A 20,448-nucleotide genomic window follows, 5' to 3' on the forward strand; every position below is an offset into this window, starting at 1 on the left:
TGAAAACACTTACATTATTCCTCTTCACAACAAACCATCTTAGATGGAGCATGCCAGCAGTGTACACACTACATTGGGGGGGGGGTTCTCTCTCAATGAATTCTGGGCACTGTAATCTACCTCTCAAGGAGTTACTATTTCCAGCAACCCTTAGCAAACTACAGTGCCCAGAATGCTTTGAGGGGAACGGTGTGCTTCAGATGAGCTTTGAATGTACAGTACAGCTGTATCCTACTAGAAGTAGCATTTGACATTCTGGTTTGCCTACTACATTTCTATCAACCTTTTTGTTTATTTAAAGTAAAACCAAGTGTTCTTGGCCTCATCTCTGAAGGATACACGAGGCCATGATGATGAAGTTTATCCTACAACACTACACACAGAAAATCCTAAAATCAGTGCTTTTTTTCCTTTAAAATAATGTTTAGGGGTACTCTTATTTTGACTCAAGAAAAATCACCATTTTATAGTTCAAATCGGGGAAAATAAAAACAGTAAATGGACAAAAGTAGAGAGATTCACAAAATGTTTAGAGGTATGAGTACCCCTGCATCCCCCCAGAGAAAAGCACCGCCTAAAACCCTGAAGACTTGCAATTATTATTTCGCTATTGGAGCAGAGGGGTGGAAAACCATTTTCAAGGCAACCACATTCGATTGCAGGAAATATTGTGGGGCCACATACCAGCAGCAGGCAGAGACAGATACAAAAGTGGGTGGTGCATTGGGTGTGCCTTGTTACCTTGCACATTAGACTACTTTTGAACCACACAAAGCCCGCACACCTCTCTCCATCAGGGAAAGAAAGAGGCATTATCATAGCCTGTAAGCAACACCTCCTGAAATTCCCTCTTCTATAGAACTATTAAATATGCACAAGAACCCCCGCTTTTTTCTTGAATCTGGTTTCCCCCGTGGCAAACCTCCTTTTAACAGCCATGCACCGCACTAGTTAACTCAACAGGTCCACGCCAGCAAAAAGCTGTGGTTTTAATTTCTTTTTGCCACGATGCTGCTGCTGCTGCCCCTTTACCCTGCCGGGGTGGGTGGAGAAAACCTCACACTTTTTCTCATGCCCTCCACACACGCCCTACGCGAATCACCCCTTGCAGAGAGAAAGATATTCCTGCGGAACATTCCTTGCATTTCTGCTCGTCACGCTGCTGCAAAAGACCGGGGAAAGGCTGCTGCTTCTTCTTTGCCTGTCATGTCTGCGTGTGAGAGAGGCCCTTCAGGCTACCGAAAAAACGTTGAGAAATAATCGCGGCGGGAGGTCGCGGGGAGGCCGCCCAAGCGCCCACGGGCTCGACCCTGCTGTGAAAATCACAGCCGGGCGACCTTGGAGGAAAATCCGAACGCGTCCCGGGCGACTCCGGAGGCGGCCCATCCCATCCCATCCCATGCGCACTGCGCGCGCCGCGCCGCCCACCTCCCCACCCCTCCTTGCGCGGGGAAGCCAATGGGCGCGGGGGAAGCTGGCTCCGGGGAAGCGGCCGGGTTGCTACAGCAGCGGCCACACTCGCGGCGGCGGCGGGGAGCTGGAGCCTGAAGGGGCGGCGGCGCCATGGAAGAGCTGGACGGTAAGGGAGGGACGCGAGGAGGAAAGGAGGAAGAAGGCCCGGGGAGGAGGAGGCGGCTGCTGCAGCCGCTGCCTCGCCGCGCGCGAGAGGAGGGCCGAGCCTTTGTGTGTTTCTTCGGAGCTGGGAAGAAGGGAGGTGCCGGAGGGAGGCAAGAAATGGTGGCCTCCCCGTGATGCTCCGGGAAGGCGGCGGGAGAAGGTCCCCCGAGAATGGGCCGGGAAGGTGGGCGCAAGCCGCCTGCGTAAAGTGCCTCCGCCTCGCCTTTTCCCCTTCGCCGTTTGGTGCGCTGCTGCTGCTCCTCCTCCTCCCTTGCCCAGCCCTTTCTGCTCCCTGTGTGCAGAACTCGTCGCCAAGGGGCAAGGCCAGTGCCAGGTTTACGTATAAGCTAGGCAAGCTACAGTATAGCTCAGGGCCCCGCTCTCTTGGGGGGCCCCAAAAAAATTAAAGGAAAAGAAAACCTGGATGTACATTTCCAAAATAGAAGGTAAAAAAGAAATAAAACCTACATACAGCAACAGTGTTTTGTGTTGTATGGACGTACTGTATTAGGTGCATAAATTACCATATAGCATATATTCAACACAAAAAACGGCGACAATTTGTTGACAAAGGACAGCTGGACATGTAAAGGGCCCCATTCCCTTCAGTAGCTTAGGGCCTCATCAAACCTAAATCCGGTCCTGGGCAAGGGCTACTGCTCAGATGGGGAGGAAGGCTGGGATGGGCTTGAAGGCGAGGCTGACTTGAAGGGTCCAGTAGATGGTTAGTCCCAGGCAGGCTGCCCTTAGGTTCTTATGGATTTGCATGGCAGGCTGCTAAAGCCAATAATAAAAATAACAGCAGTAGTGCTCCCCCCCAAAAAAAATGTTTAGGGGTACTCTTATTTTCCTACTCATCTTGAAACACTGCCCCTCAATGAGGCCAAACTTAGATTCACAAAATGTTTAGGGGTGTGTGTCCCCCCAGAAAAAAAGCACTGAACAACACAGCAACAATGACTCTCCTATCTAAACCTGACAGGTTTTAAGGTCCGAGCTTCTCAGTGTTATCTTCCTTACTGCATAACTGTGTTTTGGTGAATCTTGTTTCTTTGAAGGAGGGTGGGTGGGGATGATGAGGCCTTTACATGCTTTTTAATAAAATCAATGCAAGACAAGAGGGGGAGGGAAGGGAGTTTTCAGGAGCATCGGAAGGGATTGCTTGTGACATGGAACGCATCACATGGAGGATATTGGCACAGGAAACTTGAGAGAATCATTTTTAAAGCAGGTATATACTCTAGCACCCGGTGCAAGTTTTATATTTCTGTTGCAGCAGTGGGAAATGCAAGAGGGGGAAGCTGGGTGGGTGGAAAGATAATTTCAGTGCCATTTGTGTGGAAAGGCCTAAAACCTTTTAGACTGGGAATGAGTCCTTTGCTGGCTTAGCATATCTCCCCCGTGGTGAAGTAGTGTTTGGCTGAGTTCTCTTGGCATGCCCATGTTTTCTCATTCCTGAGCAATGACCTTGTATGGCTAGTTTTGGCTGTGCAAGCTGAGCATTCATTGCTTTACTAAGCCTTTAATATATTGTTTGTTTTAAAATGTTACATGTATAGTAGTTCCCTCTACTTAGCTACTCAGCATTCTTGTCACGTTTAGCCAACAATATACTCATTTATTTTAGCTGTGGACAGCTGACATTCTGAGGGTGATGACAGCATTATTTTGGGCGGTTTGTCATCTGTTTTTTTATTTTATTTCACAGTTCTAACAATTCCAGCGAAGAAACATTTTCCTGACATTGATAATCTTTCACACTTGCATGCACTGTGGAAGGAGGAGGTGATAGGTTTTACTAAGAAAAACATTCAGATAACTAGAACTAAACAGTCTGACCTCAATAAAGAATTGAAAATGGTAGCCCTTTAGGCCAAATTTCCACTTGGACTGCACTCCTCTGCTTAAATCCCATTAAAACTGATGCTCACTGAAGGATTCTAGTTATTGTCTTGAAGCTACTTGCAGAAGCACTTCTGCATCTTAATGCCTGAAAACATGAGAGGAGAGGAGGATTTTTGTATATGCCTACTCCTTGTTAAAGGCAAGATGTTCCAGGATTCTTGGTTTATGCAGGTCTTCATTTGATATTTGGGGTGTGTACACTGCTGCACGTTGGTTCTGCTTGCAAACGTCCCATAGACATCTGGTTAGCCAATGGGAAGATAGAGTGCTGGGCTATATGGGTCTTTGGCCTGAACCAGCAGGTAATTCTTTTGTTCAATTAAAAAGCCAATATTTGTAGTAAGAATAGCTGCATGGGAACAAAAACAAGGGAAGTAATTGAGGTAATCTGTGGTTCCTAGTTGAGAACCAACAAACCAGTCCTAGCAATAAATCATTAAGGGAGCAATCCTACTGCCAGATCCACCAGGGTGAGCAGGTTAGGATCAAGTGCCTTATCTCCCTCATCCTTGGCTCATCCAAAGTAAGTCCTGAAAAAGAGATTGGAGGGGGGGGCATGGCAGAGACAGGACCAGAGGGGCGGGGTCTGGATCCTAAACTCATTCAGCTTGGTCATGTGACCTTGCAACCTGACATAAGTTAAGCTGGCAAAAAAGTATGGTGTAACTCAAACACTATTTTAAAGACTTGTTTTTCCTCTGCTAGCAGCAGCCTTGTGACTGAACAGAGTTTACACCAGCTTGCTTTACACCAGCTTCTTGTATAGAGCAGGCATCCCCAAACTGCGGCCCTCCAGATGTTTTGGACTACAATTCCCATCATCCCTGACCACTGGTCCTGTTAGCTAGGGATCATGGGAGTTGTAGGCCAAAACATCTGGAGGGCCGCAGTTTGGGGTGCCTGGTATAGAGGATTGCTACCTAAACCCAATACAACAGTACTAAAAGCTAACCAGATTACCAGTTGAGATATACATCTAAGGCAATAGTTTCAGACCCAACATGATAAAATCAAATAACTTAAGCCATGCAAGTCACAGCACATTTTGTAGTAGCATAACTAATAGTCTTCTATATTACCTACTTTCACTCTAGTAGCCTCTATTGAGATTTAGAGGTGGTGAAAGGGGGCAAAAGAGTGGCACAGCCTCTTCAGGGGCATTGAAACCGTGGCCTCTCTAGTGGGGGATAGTTTTCTCTTTCATGTGGAAAAATTAACAAATGAAGTACTGCTATTATTTCGAAGTTTTAGTTGTTTCATGTATTCTAGGCATATGCATAAATACCCTTCAGAAAAGGAAAAAGAAAGGGAAATGTTTTGGCATTTTCAAACACCCCCCTACACGTTTTCAGGGCTGCCGCTCAGCTAAAAAAAAATTGTAGGTTAATTGTGAGTTTTCATCCATTCAATTCTACTGAAATATAAAACTGAATAAAGCAATGATTCCAAATAAAAAGGCTTCCTTTATTCTTCTTTTTGTTTATTAAGTTTGTCAGTCATTTTATATTGCTCAGGAAACCCAAAGGGACTTACAACTAAGCAGAGAGGCAATAAACGTCACATAGATACATTAAAACCAAGAGGAAAAAGAAATACATTAAAAACATCTTATCCACTTTAAAAATTCCCCAAATAGTTAAAAGCCAAAGGCCTGGTTATAGAGGGAAGTTTTTGCCTGGTGTCTAAAGGTGATGGTAAAGGTGCATTAATGGGCACAATTCCCCTGTCTTCCAACAGAGGTCATACAGGGTGACCAAAGCAGCTTCTGTGTTAGAACCAAGCCTAAACCCCAATGGAAATGGATCTAGAACAGAGGTCCCCAGACTAAGTCTGCGACACCCTAGCCATCCGCTCCCGCCACCTGCTCTTAACACCGCGGCACAGCTGCCCACTTCCGGGTCGGAAAAAGCACTGGAAATAGCTTGTGCGCATGTATAAGCGTCATTTCCGGCGCACTTACAGGTTGGAGGAGGCCCATGGACATGCACACAAGCTATTTCCGGCGCTTTTCCACCCCGGAAGTGCGCCAGAAATAGTGTTTGCGCATGTGCAGGGACGTGCGCTCCCCCACCCTCCCGCACTCTCTCCAGCCCGAAGCCAGGTAAGCTTGGGGACCCCTGATCTAGAAAATCAGTTTTCTCCAAGAGTGCCTGGATCTGCTCTGTTACCTGGTCTTGGCTTTTAGGTGATGTATGTATCTTTTGCAGCAACACCACTTTAAGAGAGACGTTTCCTCCAGGATAAGAGAGAGAAAAGACTGATTATCTTATATGATTCCTGCCCCCGTGGTTAAGATGTATATATTGTGTATATGTGTATATATATATATATAAATCAGAGAAGGCTTCTTATTGAGTCAAAATACTCAATGATTTAATGTAAAACTTCAGTTTATTGCCACTGCCACCACATTGCTCAAATTTACCTAAGGGTGTCCCCTGTCAAGGAGGCCACAAATAGTCCTTTGCTTCACTTGTCGATAAGCACATTTTTGTAGCAATATACTTCTAGTGTTTCTATAATGGGTGTTTGCAGAAAACTGAAGATTGAAGTGTGCAGTGACAATAAAGGGTGGCAGAGTGTCTGCTTTGAATTTAGAAAGTTCAAGGTTCATTATCCAGGTAGGGGTGGGAATGTTTCCTCTTTGAAACCTCAAAGTTCTGAGCTGTATGGTCCAATGACCTGATTGAAGATAAGGCAGCTATGTTTATGTTCCTAGTAGCTGTTGCAATTAAGGAAGTTATTGCAAGATTTTCAAGGAGCTGTGTTGGAGAGGTGGCTGTAGTGATGTTAGCATTGTGGCTTCATTACAGGCTCCCGGAACGTTTCGTTGCACTGATGTAAAGTGGTGTGTGCACACTACATTGTTATCCTGGCTACCTATACTAGTCAGTTTTAAATACAGACCACACGTCATTATTATACAGAAAGGTGTCAGCAGCATGTCTAACCACCATCATGCCATACAGCCACTCAATGCAGTACTTTTGCACTTAAACACAGGTTAAGAGAAGGGCATGAGATCCCAAAGGGAAAAGGACAAGTGCAACATTTGGAAAGTAAAGCCACATGGTTCTGTCACACCAGAGCATTGCCTACTACCCTGAAGTAGTAGTAGTAATAACACTACCCTGGCATTCGATAATAAGAGATCTAGCAGCAAATCCAACACGTAATAGCTGGCAATAACAAGCTACAAGGGGCATCATACAGGAGTTGTATCTTGGCAATCTTCTAGGAGTATAGTTCAGTATTCTACAATGAGTTTCCCACAGGCTTCAGTAAACAGATGCGCACTTTCTCTTCTCTTTCTTGACTTGGTTGCTCATACGCATGATGATCTGTGATGCGCTCTTAGGGGTTGAGCTTCTTTGCCAGAGTTACGCTGCTTAAAAATAATCAGACAACTAAAACACTCAAACCACACATGTGCTGGCTATTCAGCCAATATGTGATCGGAAAGAGTGGGACATGAGAAATGGATGTAACTGTTCTGGCTAGTCTAGCACTGACTGCTCTGACTGATGGAGCTAGGATCTTCTGCTTCATATTGTGTTCTAGAACATTATTCACCAGTAGCTAATGTTAGAGAAGGGATTCTGCTATTCCTCGTTCTTTCAGCCTTTATTGACCATTGTCCGCGAACCTAGGATTAGAGAACAGTCTTAAGTACTTTCAAAATTGCTGCTGAAGTTTTCTGGGAAGGAAATTATAATAGGCTATTTATGGAATGTGTCATATTTCTTATTTAAAAACAAAACAAAAAAAACTTGTGGGACCTGCCAGCTGAATAACGCTTAGGTTGCAAACTCAAGCAGGGCCTCTTGATAACTAGAAATACAACGAATCTTAAAAAGAAGGTAGCACAACAGAAGAAAATTTAATCCTGTTGAAGAAATGCAGGTAATTGGACTAGTGCTTTCAGCAGTAATCTGCTAAGCAGTTTTGCCACAGATCATTACTGTTTTAATGATTTATCTCATTTTATTATTCTCTTTAGGGACTTGCTACTCTGTAGGGTATTCATGTGTGTTGAAAGATAAAGCTTATCTTAATATGAGATTAGTGCAGATTCTTGTTGTTGATTGTATGAAGAGCTTATTAGGCATATTGCTTCAATATTGCTTCAAACCTTTTTTTTTAAAAAAATGCCAGTTCTTTAATATATGTCTATGTAAAAAGGTAAAGGGACCCCTGACCATTAGGTCCAGTCGCGAACGACTCGGGTTGCGGCGCTCATCTCGCTTTACTGGCCGAGGGAGCCAGCGTACAGCTTCCAGGTCATGTGGCCAGCATGACTAAGCCGCTTCTGGCGAACCAGAGCAGTGCACGGAAACGCCGTTAACCTTCCCGCTGGAGCGGTACCTATTTATCTACTTGCACTTTGACATGCTTTCAAACTGCTAGGTTGGCAGGAGATATGTCTATGTAGAATAGACTAATTAACCATGGGGAATTAAACACTGGGTGGTAAGGTCTTCTATAGGTTTCCCCAATGTCGCCCCCCCCCTTATTTACAAAAGTGTTCATTGGAGTAAGATGACTAAAATGATTTATCAAGGTAGCTGATAAGTCATTGCTGTGTGTGAGAAAGCAAAAATACAGTGGTACCTCAGGTTAAGTACTTAATTGGTTCTGGAAGTCCATACTTACCCTGAAGCATACTTAACCTGAAGCAAACTTTCCCATTGAAAGTAATGGAAAGTGGATTAATCTGTTCCAGACGGGTCCGCAGAGTACTTAAATTGAAAGTACTCAACCTGAAGCGTACTTAACCCTAGGTATGACTGTAATATGAGGAATTTATGGCACAAAATGGTGAGCAAACCAGGTTATACACAATTTTATGTTTTTAAAATTAACAAAGCGACTTTCCATCAAGAACAAGGTACCTAACATCCTCTAGGCATTGTTGGGTGGAATCTACACACACTTAAAAAACGCTGTGAAAATTCTTTTTTTAAAAAAAGTTTTGAAAAACATATTGAATTTACCATGGCTCATCATCGCCATCTAGTGTCACATTTGTATATTGCACTTTACAACGCACTTAAAACGTTTTATTTGCGTCTGTATAGCTGAGTCCTTGGACTACAGTTCCCATGAGCCCTAACCATTGGCCATGCTGGGAGTGGTAATCCAAGAGCAGATGGAGGGCATCATGGAGGTCCGGACTAGATGCCTCTACATAATGCAACCAGGTGCAAATAACAGGGCTTCTTCCGTTATTTGTTTTAATCTATTTGCCTGTATTTTTGTTATAAATAAAACCTCAAAGCTCTTTATTTTTTAATAATTCTGTAAAAGAAGAAATTGCAGTAGGTACAAATTCTAATTCAGGGGCGATAGAAAATGTATCTCTTTGCTCCAGTGTTCAAAACTCCCATTGTTCTAGGCGCATTTTTCGACTGGGAATTTCATTAGCATGAGCAGTTTCTGAGCTCTGGGCGCAGTACTGCACCTAAGATTTCAGATTAAAACTAGAATGGAAGGAAAGGAGGACCTTTTTTCTGCCTCCCAGCTACTCTCTGAAGACTGGAGAAGAGACCCTCTTAATAATATTAGGGGCTTGGGCAGGGGAAGGACTAGAGCATGTGAAAAATGAACATAATATTTTAGACGTAGTTCATTCATTTTCAGCTTTGTATTATTATTATTTTAAAAGCACGCCTAGACATTCTGTTGTTGCGCCCATAATCTAGGTTTAAGGTGCCATTGAGCTCCTAGCTTTCATATCTCAGTTTCTAACACTGCTTTGCTCAGTTGTGAAAGTTAAATAAAGATACATTCTCCATGATTATGAAAGTTGCAATACCACCGTACTTCTTTTTTCTGTCTGGTTTTCCTTCCTATCTAGGTCACTACTGTACTTGTTAAATGTCACAGTCGTTTAAGGATGCTATAGAATTGGCCTTTTTTTTTTAAGTGATACTCTATTTAAAGCTTTCTCAGTTTCTGACCTTCAACTTTGCCTTCTAGTACATTGCAACTCCAGTCTTTATTTAAGATATTTTTACCTTGTCTTTTGAACTTATTTAGCATACAACAACTACAGTCAGAGCAAGACAGCAGGGAACACAGAACCACTAACCAGCATTTTTCTGAAGGGCTGAATTGGAGTCCAATCCAAATATTGTAATTGGTAGGCATGCTTGACATATACATGAATACAGTGCTTTTTTTCCCTTAAAAAATGTCCAGGGGTACTCTCATTCCGTCTGAGACTCAGGAAACACCATGACTGGAAATGAGGCTGCTATTGGGGGTAGCTACAGAACTGGCGATTCACCGTGCTAGAGAAGAAACCTGAAATTTTAATTTAGTTTCTTCTCCCGTTAGAGTCACAAAATGTTTAGGGTTATGCATATCCCTGTTTCCTCCCAGAAAAAGAATCACTGCATGAATATATCTGAAAGGTATGTAAAGATGATAAATGAAGATGCAGGATTGAATGACAATAGAATATTTATCTTTTTCCATTCAAAACATTTTCTTTTGTTATATACACGAAGGAAAGATGCGTTCCGATTTAATTATATTTTGGATTACTGATAGCTGAGTCAGGAAGTGTCAGCAGCATATTTATTCTTCTGAAGTCAGTACGAGGAAGCCAGCTTCCAATTAATGATCTTTGTGTCATTCTTTGCATATTCTTTTACAGCACTTCTTTGAGAGGTGAATTGCTTGATGTTGTAAAGGCAAATATCGGAAAATGCCTTGAAGCTTACATGCATAATTGAATACCACTGAAAGCTAGAGAATAGGGCCAGTGGTATCTTTTCTTTCATTGATCTTGTATAGACTCACAAGAGCACACAGTAGCAAGATTGCTGCCATTGATCTGCTACCCATGATAATCGGTTGAGCTGTTTGTAGACACACTCCGTTACTGTTCCACTGCTTCTGCAAGGCTGGATGTTCTTCCATACCTGATACATCCGTCTTGTGCGTACCCTGTTTCTCATATTTTAAGACATACCCATAAAATAAGCCATAGCAGGATTTTTAAGCATTCAAGGAATATAAGCCATACCCCGAAAATAAGACATAGTGATAGGCGCAGCAGCAATGCCGGCCGCGGCAGGAGGAGGAGGAAAAAAATAAGACATCCCTTGAAAATAAGCCATAGTGTGTTTTTTTGAGGAAAAAATAAATATAAGACGTGTCTTATAATATGAGAAACACGGTAGTTAATATCATTTTGGTTGTGTAAGTGACGGCACTTGAATAAGTGTATCAGTATTATAACATACCGTAGGATGTTATATGATGATGATGATAAGTAGTGCTTTGCTCATTGGAAGCAAAGGTGCATTAACAGCACTTGTCGTCTGCTGCTGTATGCAGTTTGAATGTGAAGTGGCATTTCTTTGCTATTATATTTTATAATATAATGTGAGACTTCCTGGTATGGCTGACCTGAGTCAAACCTAACCTCCATGCCCCCTTTTTCTTCGTTAAGTCTCTCAATGAAGGCTTACAGGATGTTGGATCTTATTGGTTGTGTAATCCAGCCTTGTAAATAAGATCACAAAAGTTACTAGCCTGCCCCCAAAATAATAATTACTAGAGACTCCTGCAGCACCGTGCTGTAATTCTATGCTGGGTGCAGAGTGGAGGGTTTCCCTCCTCTGGAAGCCAGCTTTTACTTCTGTGCAGGGTGCAGAGGAAGGATACATGCAATTCCAGGTTACCTGTGCTTCCCAGGAAAGTGCTTAAATATAAAGTTGACAAGCTTACTTTAGCGGAGGATACTTTTTAAATAAAGAAGCGTATTCAAGCTTGCAAAAGTTATGGCATGAAGTCAGCTCGTCTTAGCAATTTAGGAAGTGGCCTTATACACACTGAGTCATAAAACTAGTCCCTCTAGCTCCGTATTATCTGCTACACTGACTGGCAGCAACTCTCCAGATTTTTAGACTATCTTGGCTGTGCGTCTAGAAGACCTGCTCCCTGCCTTGCAGGCCTTTTTCCATGTGGTCTGGGAGGGCAGGGCCTTGACTGATTCCAGCTACAAAAGCTGAGTCTGGTAAACAGATTATTGGGCTGCGGCATTATTTAGCATGTTTTGTTGGGTAGGGGTTCTTGATGATGTTGCTGTTAATTTGTTGTATCTTACAATTCTACGGTATCTTGTGTGGAAATCGTTCAATTTCAGCTCCGAGGGCCTTCTGGCAGTTCCCTCACTGCGAGAAGTGAGGTTACAGGGAACCAGGCAGAGGGCCTTCTCGGTAGTGGTGCCCACCCTGTGGAATACCCTCCCATCAGATGTCAAGGAAATAACAACTATCTGACTTTTAGAAGACACCTGAAGGCAGCCCTGTTTAGGGAAGTTTTTAATGTTTGATGTTTTATTGTGTTTTTAATATTCTGTTGGGAGCCGCCCAGAGTGGCTAGGGAAACCCAGCCAGATGGGCGGGGTATTATTATTATTATTATTTATTTGGTTGTGTACTTTTTGGTCTTTTGTTTATTGTTTATGGCTACTTTGTTATGCCTGTAGTTTTATGTATGTTGTGAGCCACATTGAGCATGGTTTGGGCTTTGGAAAGGCAGCATACAGATAAAACGATTGATTGATTGATGGGTGGAAACAGTCTCCATAGGGAGGAACCCCTGTGGCTGTATGTCGAGAGGGTTCTAGATTATGAGACTGTGCAACTTTTCTTTCTGGTGGTCTTTTTATTTGTATTTTAAAAACCTACTTTTTAAAAAGTCCATGCATATATGGCCTTTATGGAAAAAAATAAAAAGTAATTGTTTCTTGTACAGTACATTTTAAAGGAATGTTCTGTTGCTCAGTTGGAGTACAAAGGAAATAATTCAGTTTCCTAATAGATTACCTTTTTTCTGTTGTAAATACAGCTGTAGTTGATTGGACATCTGCCAAGAACAGTAATTCACTCATATAGGGAGACTAAAAAAAGAGTAGTACGGCTGCAACAATACAACACTATTTGTTGAGTGTTCTGTAGTGCTGTACATTGTCATTATGCTATTAGCACAAAACAGAACCAGCGCTCACCTGGGCAAGGGAGGGCAGTAGCTCCCTTGAGCCCCATTTGTAATGATTCTAACTGACATCAAATCATGTGTCTTGAGCAGGCATCCCCAAACTGCGGCCCTCCAGATGTTTTGGCCTACAACTCCCATGATCCCTAGCTAACAGGACCAGTGGTCGGGGAAGATAGGAATTGTAGTCCAAAACATCTGGAGGGCCCAAGTTTGGAGATGCCTGGACTAGAGGGAAGGACTATATGCCAGTGTCGACCGGTCCTCCTGGCCTGGACGTTGTCGTTTACTCTGCTCTTGGATTTAATCTATGGGGGAAGCAGTGGGGGTGGGAGATGTTCTTTATCAAGAGAAGAGAGCCCGTGCCACTACTGACATTGGTGAGGAGTTGCTACTCTTGTCAGTGAGGCAATTGAGGAATTTGTAGGACCTTACATTTTTGGCAGAGTTTGACTTCCAGCCAGTATTGGGGTCGTTGAAGTCTGCCATAACAGACTTTTTGAATGTTTGGTAATGTGCTGTAGGAAGGTATCATCCAAGTCTTTAGTCTGGATTGGAGGTCTATAGCAGACACTCACAGTAAGGTCACTGTTGTTTTCCTCTCCTACAATTTTTATCCCATGCACTCTCAAACTGCATTCCTTGCTCTAAGTTATTGATTTCTTCACAACTGTACACATCCATTACATATAATGCTACTTCTCCTTCTTTCCTGTTTGGGCTAGTTCTTTTGAATAGGCCATATACCCCTCAATTCTTACATTCCAGTCATTAATATCATCCCACCAGGTTTCAGGAATGCCTATTACTGTAGATCAAATTTGCTATCCTGTATTGAGGGCTCAAATTCATCTTGTTTGTTTTCCATTCTCTGTGCACTGGTATAGAGACAACTGATACCATACCATAAGTCATTCCAGTCCAGCTACTTCCTCCTTGTAGTTTCCTGCCCTTTAAGAGGTTTCTCAGCAGAGGAACTTTTATAATATGTGGTTCTGATACAGTTATTGTGTATTGGTACATTATTTTAGCACATTGTCACAGGCAATTTTTATTGGGAATTTGGGTAATAGTTGATGATGATCTAATGAGTGATTTTATTGGGGGGGGGAGTCCTCTCAACAAAAGGATCGTCCTGTATCTAGAGTTTTGCTGGCAATCTCAGTACAGAATCCATAAATGAAATGTAAAAGAAGGATGATAAGCTTTTTCTTTTTCTATTTTTTGCTTTTTATATTGTCTGGGTTGAAGTAATGAATAGTAATATTTAGACATTTGCTTGAAATACCAATGAAGGACTGTGGCCTTTTTTGCTGTCAGTATAGTTGATTTTGATGCTGCTTCATTTAAAAGGAACAAAAAGATTTGAATGCTTATCTAGTCATTGTTTTCTGCTGAACAGAAAAACACGGTCTTATTCAATGTACAAAACTATGCAACACCTCATTTATAGGCCTAGTTTCTGTTCATAGTTTAATTTTTTTAAATGAGTGTGTTGTCTGGTGGAGTTGTGTGCTAAAAATTATTTAATGATGTAGACAATTTCTTGCATATCTAGCCTCTTTTATTCAGCTCCTCCCAAATATTACACAGCAGTGCAGTTCTTCAGATACTGATCGATTCCATTTTATAACGGTAGGATTTCAGTGTTAGAAACTAGGGGCACTGTCCCAATCAATAATTAGATCACTAAAGACCATAGATTTTCACAGTTTTTTCTATTCCTGCTCATGGGAGGAAAAACCTTTTAATGTTCCCATGTGAGAAATGCAGATCATTTCAATCTCTGCAGGCAATTTTATGAATGGCTCCTGTGAGCTCTATTATCATTAAGGCCTGACTTTATTGTAGTTTCCTTTTTAGCAATTTACAGAAAACAGAAATATAATTGCAGATTAAGAGTTAAGTAGGAATTGTCATGCCATAATGTATGTGTGTGTTGCTTTTAAGATAACGGAAGTGTGGGACAAGCTGAAGATCTTTTACCGTGCAAGATTTGTGGGAGGACTTTTTTCCCAAATGCATTAGTGAGTATAAACATCAGCTGACTTAAAAACATGTTCATGTCTAACCCTTCATTTAAAAGTGAAGCTATTGTGCCAATTTCAATTTGTTTTATTTAATTAAGTGATGGAACTTATATACTACTTACGGTAATTGTGACTACATATAAGCAGTTATCACTGGTTACAGACATAGATGGTTTTGTTTCCAATAATATAGGCTGCATTCAGACGTGGGGTTTATTGCCCATATTATTCAGATGTGGGGTGGCTGTGTTATAATATTAATATAATAATAATAACAACAACAACAATAGTAATAGTAATAGTAATAATAATAATTTTGTTATTCATAGTCCGCCCATCTGGCTGGGTTGTCCCAGCCACTCTGGGCAGCATCCAACACATAAAAACATAATAAAAATCAAACATTAATAGTAACTATCTGATCCAATATAAAAGTCACAATAGCTTTAAGATAAAGCAACAATCCATCAGAATCTAATAGTAAACAGTAAAATTAAACATCAGCAAATAATAATTACGGTAAGCAGTTACACTTAAAAAGGTAAAGGTAAAGGGACGCCTGACCATTAGGTCCAGTCGTGACCGACTCTGGGGTTGCGGCGCTCATCTCGCTCTATTGGCCGAGAGAGCCGGCGTACAGCTTCCAGGTCATGTGGCCAGCATGACAAAGCCGCTTCTGGTGAACCAGAGCAGCGCACGGAAACGCCGTATACCTTCCCGCTGTAGTGGTACCTATTTATCTACTTGCACTTTAATGTGCTTTCGAACTGCTAGGTTGGCAAGAGCTGGGACCGAGCAACAGGAGCTCATCCCATCACGGGGATTTGAACAACCGACCACAATATCAGCCACAATAAAGAATTACCAATCTATAATAAAAACAAAACAAAACAGCAAACCACAATGTATAAAATACCACAAAACATACATAACCATGTAAAAAGATCAAATTGAGAAACAAGACAAGTTATAAAAACTTTTTAAAATAAAAATAAAAATCCCTGACCATGAAATTGCAAGAAAATCACAACACAAAACTCATGATTTTCAAAGTTAACAGGGTTGCAAATGGATTTTTTAATGGAAACAATTAATATGGAAACGAGCACCGAACTTCATCTAGATTCCCAGGAATGACTTTTGTATCATGTGAATGATCACATAAAGGTAAGGAAATGTTGGGTACAGAGTAAAGTGTCATATGAATGCAGCCTTGGTCAGTATTAATTAATCTATTCATAAAAGTGCTGAGTACATTATGGGATGGATTTGCTTTTGAAACTTCAACTTTGTTTTATACTATTGAGTAAGGTGGGATGATGAAGAATACATACAAGTTTTAGCCTCCCAAGGGCTCCCTGCTTATTTGATGGGATGGCTAGCAGGAGGAGGGGAGGAAACCTGCGTTTGAAATATAAATGTTGCATTTCTTTCCTCTTTTACCTGTAGAAGAAGCATGTTCCTATTTGCCAAAGAGCTGCTAATAAAAAAAGAAAAGCATTTGACTCCAGCAGACAGAGAGCGGAGGGAACTGATATTTCCACTGTCAAACCTCTGAAGCCACGGGTAGGTAAAGGAGCATTAGAATATTCCCTTTTTTAGACAACTGTATGTGCATGGGCATGTAGTTCAGTTATTCGCTGCATGTGCGTGATGACTTTGGAAGTTTATTCATAACAATCTATGGGATATAATAAATCCAGAAGAGGAGTGGTAATTGCCTTAACCACATACATTGCACAATATCCCAGCTGGGATTAGATTTAAATATTTAAAAAGTACTGACTGTAAAATTAATATTGGATTTGAAGTATGTGGCATGATGGAAGCGGGAATAAATCAAGCTTGAGCATTATTACAATGGAACCTCGAGTTGCAGGCGTAATCCATCCTGGAGGCATGTCCGCAACTCTAAGCAGCCGCTATCAGAAGTGCTGCGCATGCGCGCGGCGTGATTTAGTGCTTCTGCGCATGCGCGAGCGGCAAAACCCGGAAGTAACCATACTGGTACTTCCGGGTTGCCGCAGGACGCAACTTGAAAAGACGTAACCTGAAGCGGATGCAACATGAGGTATGACTGTACTTAGAAGTACTTGTTCAACGACATTTGCTTCCTCCTTAGGATCACAGCCAGTGTGGTTATTAGGCTCTTCTGTTTTAAGGAGCATTAGTAGAGCCACTTTGTAAGTTCATAACAAAAAGTTTGTTTCCATTGGTTTTACTGGTACAGGATTTTGTTTGTTTTTTGGACATGCTGTTGTGGCATTAGCAGTGATTTTCCATGGACCAGAAAGGTGACTTATACACATGGCATTCTTTAAACAACAACAACAACACCAGACAGATAAGTAAATAATGTCAGTAGGAAAATACAGCCAAAAGAGTATGAAGCGATTAACCCAGTGTATAGGACCATGGAAAAGGTGCACATTGCTTCCACTTAGGTATACAGAGCTCTTATTTGGAAATCACTGTCAGCAGTGTCTAATGAAATATTAAATGTATTGCTCCTATATTTGTTTCATAACTGGTCTCGCAGCTTCCCTGTCAAAGGATCTAAATACAGCTTTTGTATAAACTCTGCTTATCTCCTGAAAAGCAACATTCCTTCATGGTTAAGGGAAGATACGTATTTAGTGGTGTTATATATAATATTGTATGCACAGCTGAAGAAAGCTCTTTTATCAAATGGTTAATATGTGTGTGTGTGTGCTGCTTCTGTTGTCTTCTTAGCCAGAGCCCCCAAAGAAACAATCAAACTGGAGGAGAAAGCATGAGGAACTCATAGCAGCTATACGAGCAGCCAAAGGGGTTGATCAGGTCCTTAAAGAAGGTGGAAAACTGCCGCCGCCACCACCACCTACTTATGATCCTGGTATGTAATGTGACATTGTGGACTTTAACTGCAACATCTGTTTTGTGCAATATGGCTAATGAATGGCTAGACAGACACATCCTGTCTCTCTCAAAGGGTCAGGTGTTTGGTCTGGTCATAAACAGACTTAACATACAGTTCAAGGCATTTCATTGCCTCAAAATGGGAGGGCAAGGAATTACTGTAATCCGAAAAAGCCTGCAGGCAAGGTAGACTAAGAAGGTGAGATTTACCTCTTAAATGCACAGATGAAGGGAAGGGGAACACATTCCCCAGTGGCATCCTAAAAAGAGCAGGGATTCTCCTAGGCCATGACAGAGCTTTCAGCTGGCAGGTTCAGGGGGTGACGGAACATAGAAACAGTCTTCCCAAGTGGCTGAGTGTGGACCAGTAAGTCTGCTCTTGAAGTCACACCCATTATAGTCTTAGAAATCTAATATTTAGTTATCTGTAGAAAGGGGCTCTCCAGGGGAACGAAAAGGGCAGAGATGGTGAAGCTACTTGAAAAGAGAGCCTTTTTACAATCAAAAGGTGTATAAAGTTTATTAAATAAACAAAATAAAATGAAACATTGTTGGTCGATTAGGAGTTTCGTGTTGTACTGATTAGGGATGTGGGGTGTGAATCTTTTCCTGCTCAGATTGCAAAATGGACTCGCCTGATCTGATCCTGGATCAGTGGTTCACTTGAAAAATTGCAGCCTGGTGGAATCCTTTGAGAGGCGGTTGGAGAGTTCTGTTCTGCCTCTGTTCATTTAAAAAAGAAGATTCCCCCCCCCTTCTACAAATAGGGCACATCGTTTGCCGTAGCCTGTAGTGGTTAGCACGTGAGAGATTTTGCTGCTGTGTACTTTGAATGCACTTACAGCAAGTCCCCTTGTGAGGCATGGAGCTTGATGGCATCCTGTTTGCTTATATGGCAAAAAGCATCGCTGCCCCCACTGTTTACAGTGTTGAGGCCAAGAGGGCTGGGTGTTATACTTTTAGAAGTTTAAAAGAAAAGGGGGTGGGGAGAAACAAGCATAAAATAAGTTTCAGACTACCTTTTAAGTTCTTGTTATTATTATTTTACCATTTGTTTTCAGGTAGATTTTTTTTTAAAAAAAATATCAGTTAAATATCTACGAGTGACAGACGTAGTCTTGTCCCTTCTGAGAACTGGGACGGACCAGACTCTAATGGCTTCATCTGTCCATAGTGCTGATTGCATTAGGGTGGAAGGGATTATTGGCTTTTGCATGTCCTAGCAGAGCATCTAGTGTTAGGAACTCTTTCTTTTCAGTTCAGTAGAGGGTGGTGACTAGCACCGTTTTCTTTAGTCACTTGACCTTGTCAGTTTTGCACTTGCAGAGAAGGTAGAGACTGAAAATAAAATGGAGGTGTGGGACGAAATGGCGGTAACGTGGCATCAACATTTTCCACTTTCCTCCAGATGAGGGTTTTTTTTAAGCCGTTATGGCTGCAAAGATAGACTTCAAAGATACTGCTTAAGTATCTGAAACTAGGGAAGTTCTTGAATAAGTGTTTTATGTATTTGGGATTACTTTAGTGCCCAGCAAAGCTGAATACAGTGGAACCTCGGTTTATGAACACCTCGGTTTATGAATTTTCGGTTTATGAACACCGCGGACCCATCTGGAACGGATTAATTCATTTTCCATTACTTTCAAGGGGAAAGTTCGCTTCAGTTTATGAACACTTCAGTTTATGAACAGACTTCCGGAACCAATTACACCCATGCTTCAGTTTATGAACGCTTCAGTTTAAGTACTCCGCGGACCCATCTGGAACGGATTAATCCACTTTCCATTATTTTCAATGGGAAAGTTTGCTTCAGTTTATGAACGCTTCAGTTTAAGTACCCCGCGGACCGTCTGGAACGGATTAATCCACTTTCCATTACTTTCAATGGGAAAGTTTGCTTCAGTTTATGAACGCTTCAGTTTATGAACAGACTTCCGGAACCAATTGTGTTCATAAACCGAGGTACCACTGTATCACATTTGCATCTAGCAAAATCAAAATAAATTATACCAAGAATAAAATCACAGTATAAGCAATGAAAAATAAGTTATGCAGAATTTTAATTTTTTTTTCTTTTAGCTTGGGCTTCACACAGCCGTAATCTTGTTTTTTTCTATCTACAGTGGTACCTCGGTTTATGAACACAATTGGTTCCAGAAGTCTGTTCATAAACTGAAGCGTTCATAAACTGAAGCGAACTTTCCCATTGAAAGTAATGGAAAGTGGATTAATCCGTTCCAGACGGTCCGCGGAGTAACCGTTCATAAACTGAAGCGAACTTTTCCATTGAAAGTAATGGAAAGTGGATTAATCCGTTCCAGATGGGTCCACGAAGTACTTAAACTGAAGCGTTCATAAACTGAAACATGGGTGTAATTGGTTCCGGAAGTCTGTTCATAAACTGAAGCGTTCATAAACTGAAGCGACCTTTCCCATTAAAAGTAATGGAAAGTGAATTAATCCGTTCCAGATGGGTCCACGGCGTTCATAAACCGAAAATTCATAAACCGAGGTGTTCATAAACCGAGGTTCCACTGTATTCTCCTTCCCAAAGTGCTGTGACTGAATCATTCTTGTGTCAAAAATTGCAATGCTGGAAAAAGTTACTTGTCTGTAAGAGAAAGTTCTCCAAGCTACCTTCAGATCCTTGAGTGGTTTGGTGGGGTATAAATAATAAAATTATTGTTAGGCTCTCCTCTTTGCATTTTTGACTTTGCTTTGTAGGTAGGGTTGCCAGACTCAATAGAGGACAGGACTTCTGTGCCTTTAATTGCCCTGCTTCTCTTTTGAGTCTGGAAACCTTAAAGAGAAACCAGGAGACCATTTGCTTGGAAATTAAACAAAGGGTCTGCTGGTTTCTCTTAAAGGTTTCCAGACTCAAAAGAGAGCAGGGCAATTAAAGGCACAGTCCTGTTTGTCCACTATTGAGTCTGGCAACCCTGTTTGTAGGAGTATTTTAATGGCACTCCGATATAATCTGGAAAGC

General features: G+C 41.7%; 1 protein-coding gene across 1 annotated transcript in view; it reads left to right on the forward strand.

The window, feature by feature from the left end:
- Nucleotides 1-1,141: 1,141 nt before the first annotated feature.
- ZC2HC1A (zinc finger C2HC-type containing 1A) overlaps nt 1,142-20,448 on the forward strand; it is a 30,738-nt gene continuing 11,431 nt past the window's right edge. Inside the window, exons 1-4 of the mRNA XM_035124926.3 lie at nt 1,142-1,579; nt 14,485-14,561; nt 16,014-16,130; nt 17,298-17,439. Coding sequence (XP_034980817.2) covers nt 1,564-1,579; nt 14,485-14,561; nt 16,014-16,130; nt 17,298-17,439 — 352 coding nt within the window. The 5' untranslated portion in view covers nt 1,142-1,563. The remainder of the gene's footprint in view (nt 1,580-14,484; nt 14,562-16,013; nt 16,131-17,297; nt 17,440-20,448) is intronic.

This window comes from Zootoca vivipara, chromosome 8, assembly GCF_965207765.1.
Source record: "Zootoca vivipara chromosome 8, rZooViv2.hap1.1, whole genome shotgun sequence".
Lineage (NCBI taxonomy): Eukaryota > Metazoa > Chordata > Lepidosauria > Squamata > Lacertidae > Zootoca > Zootoca vivipara.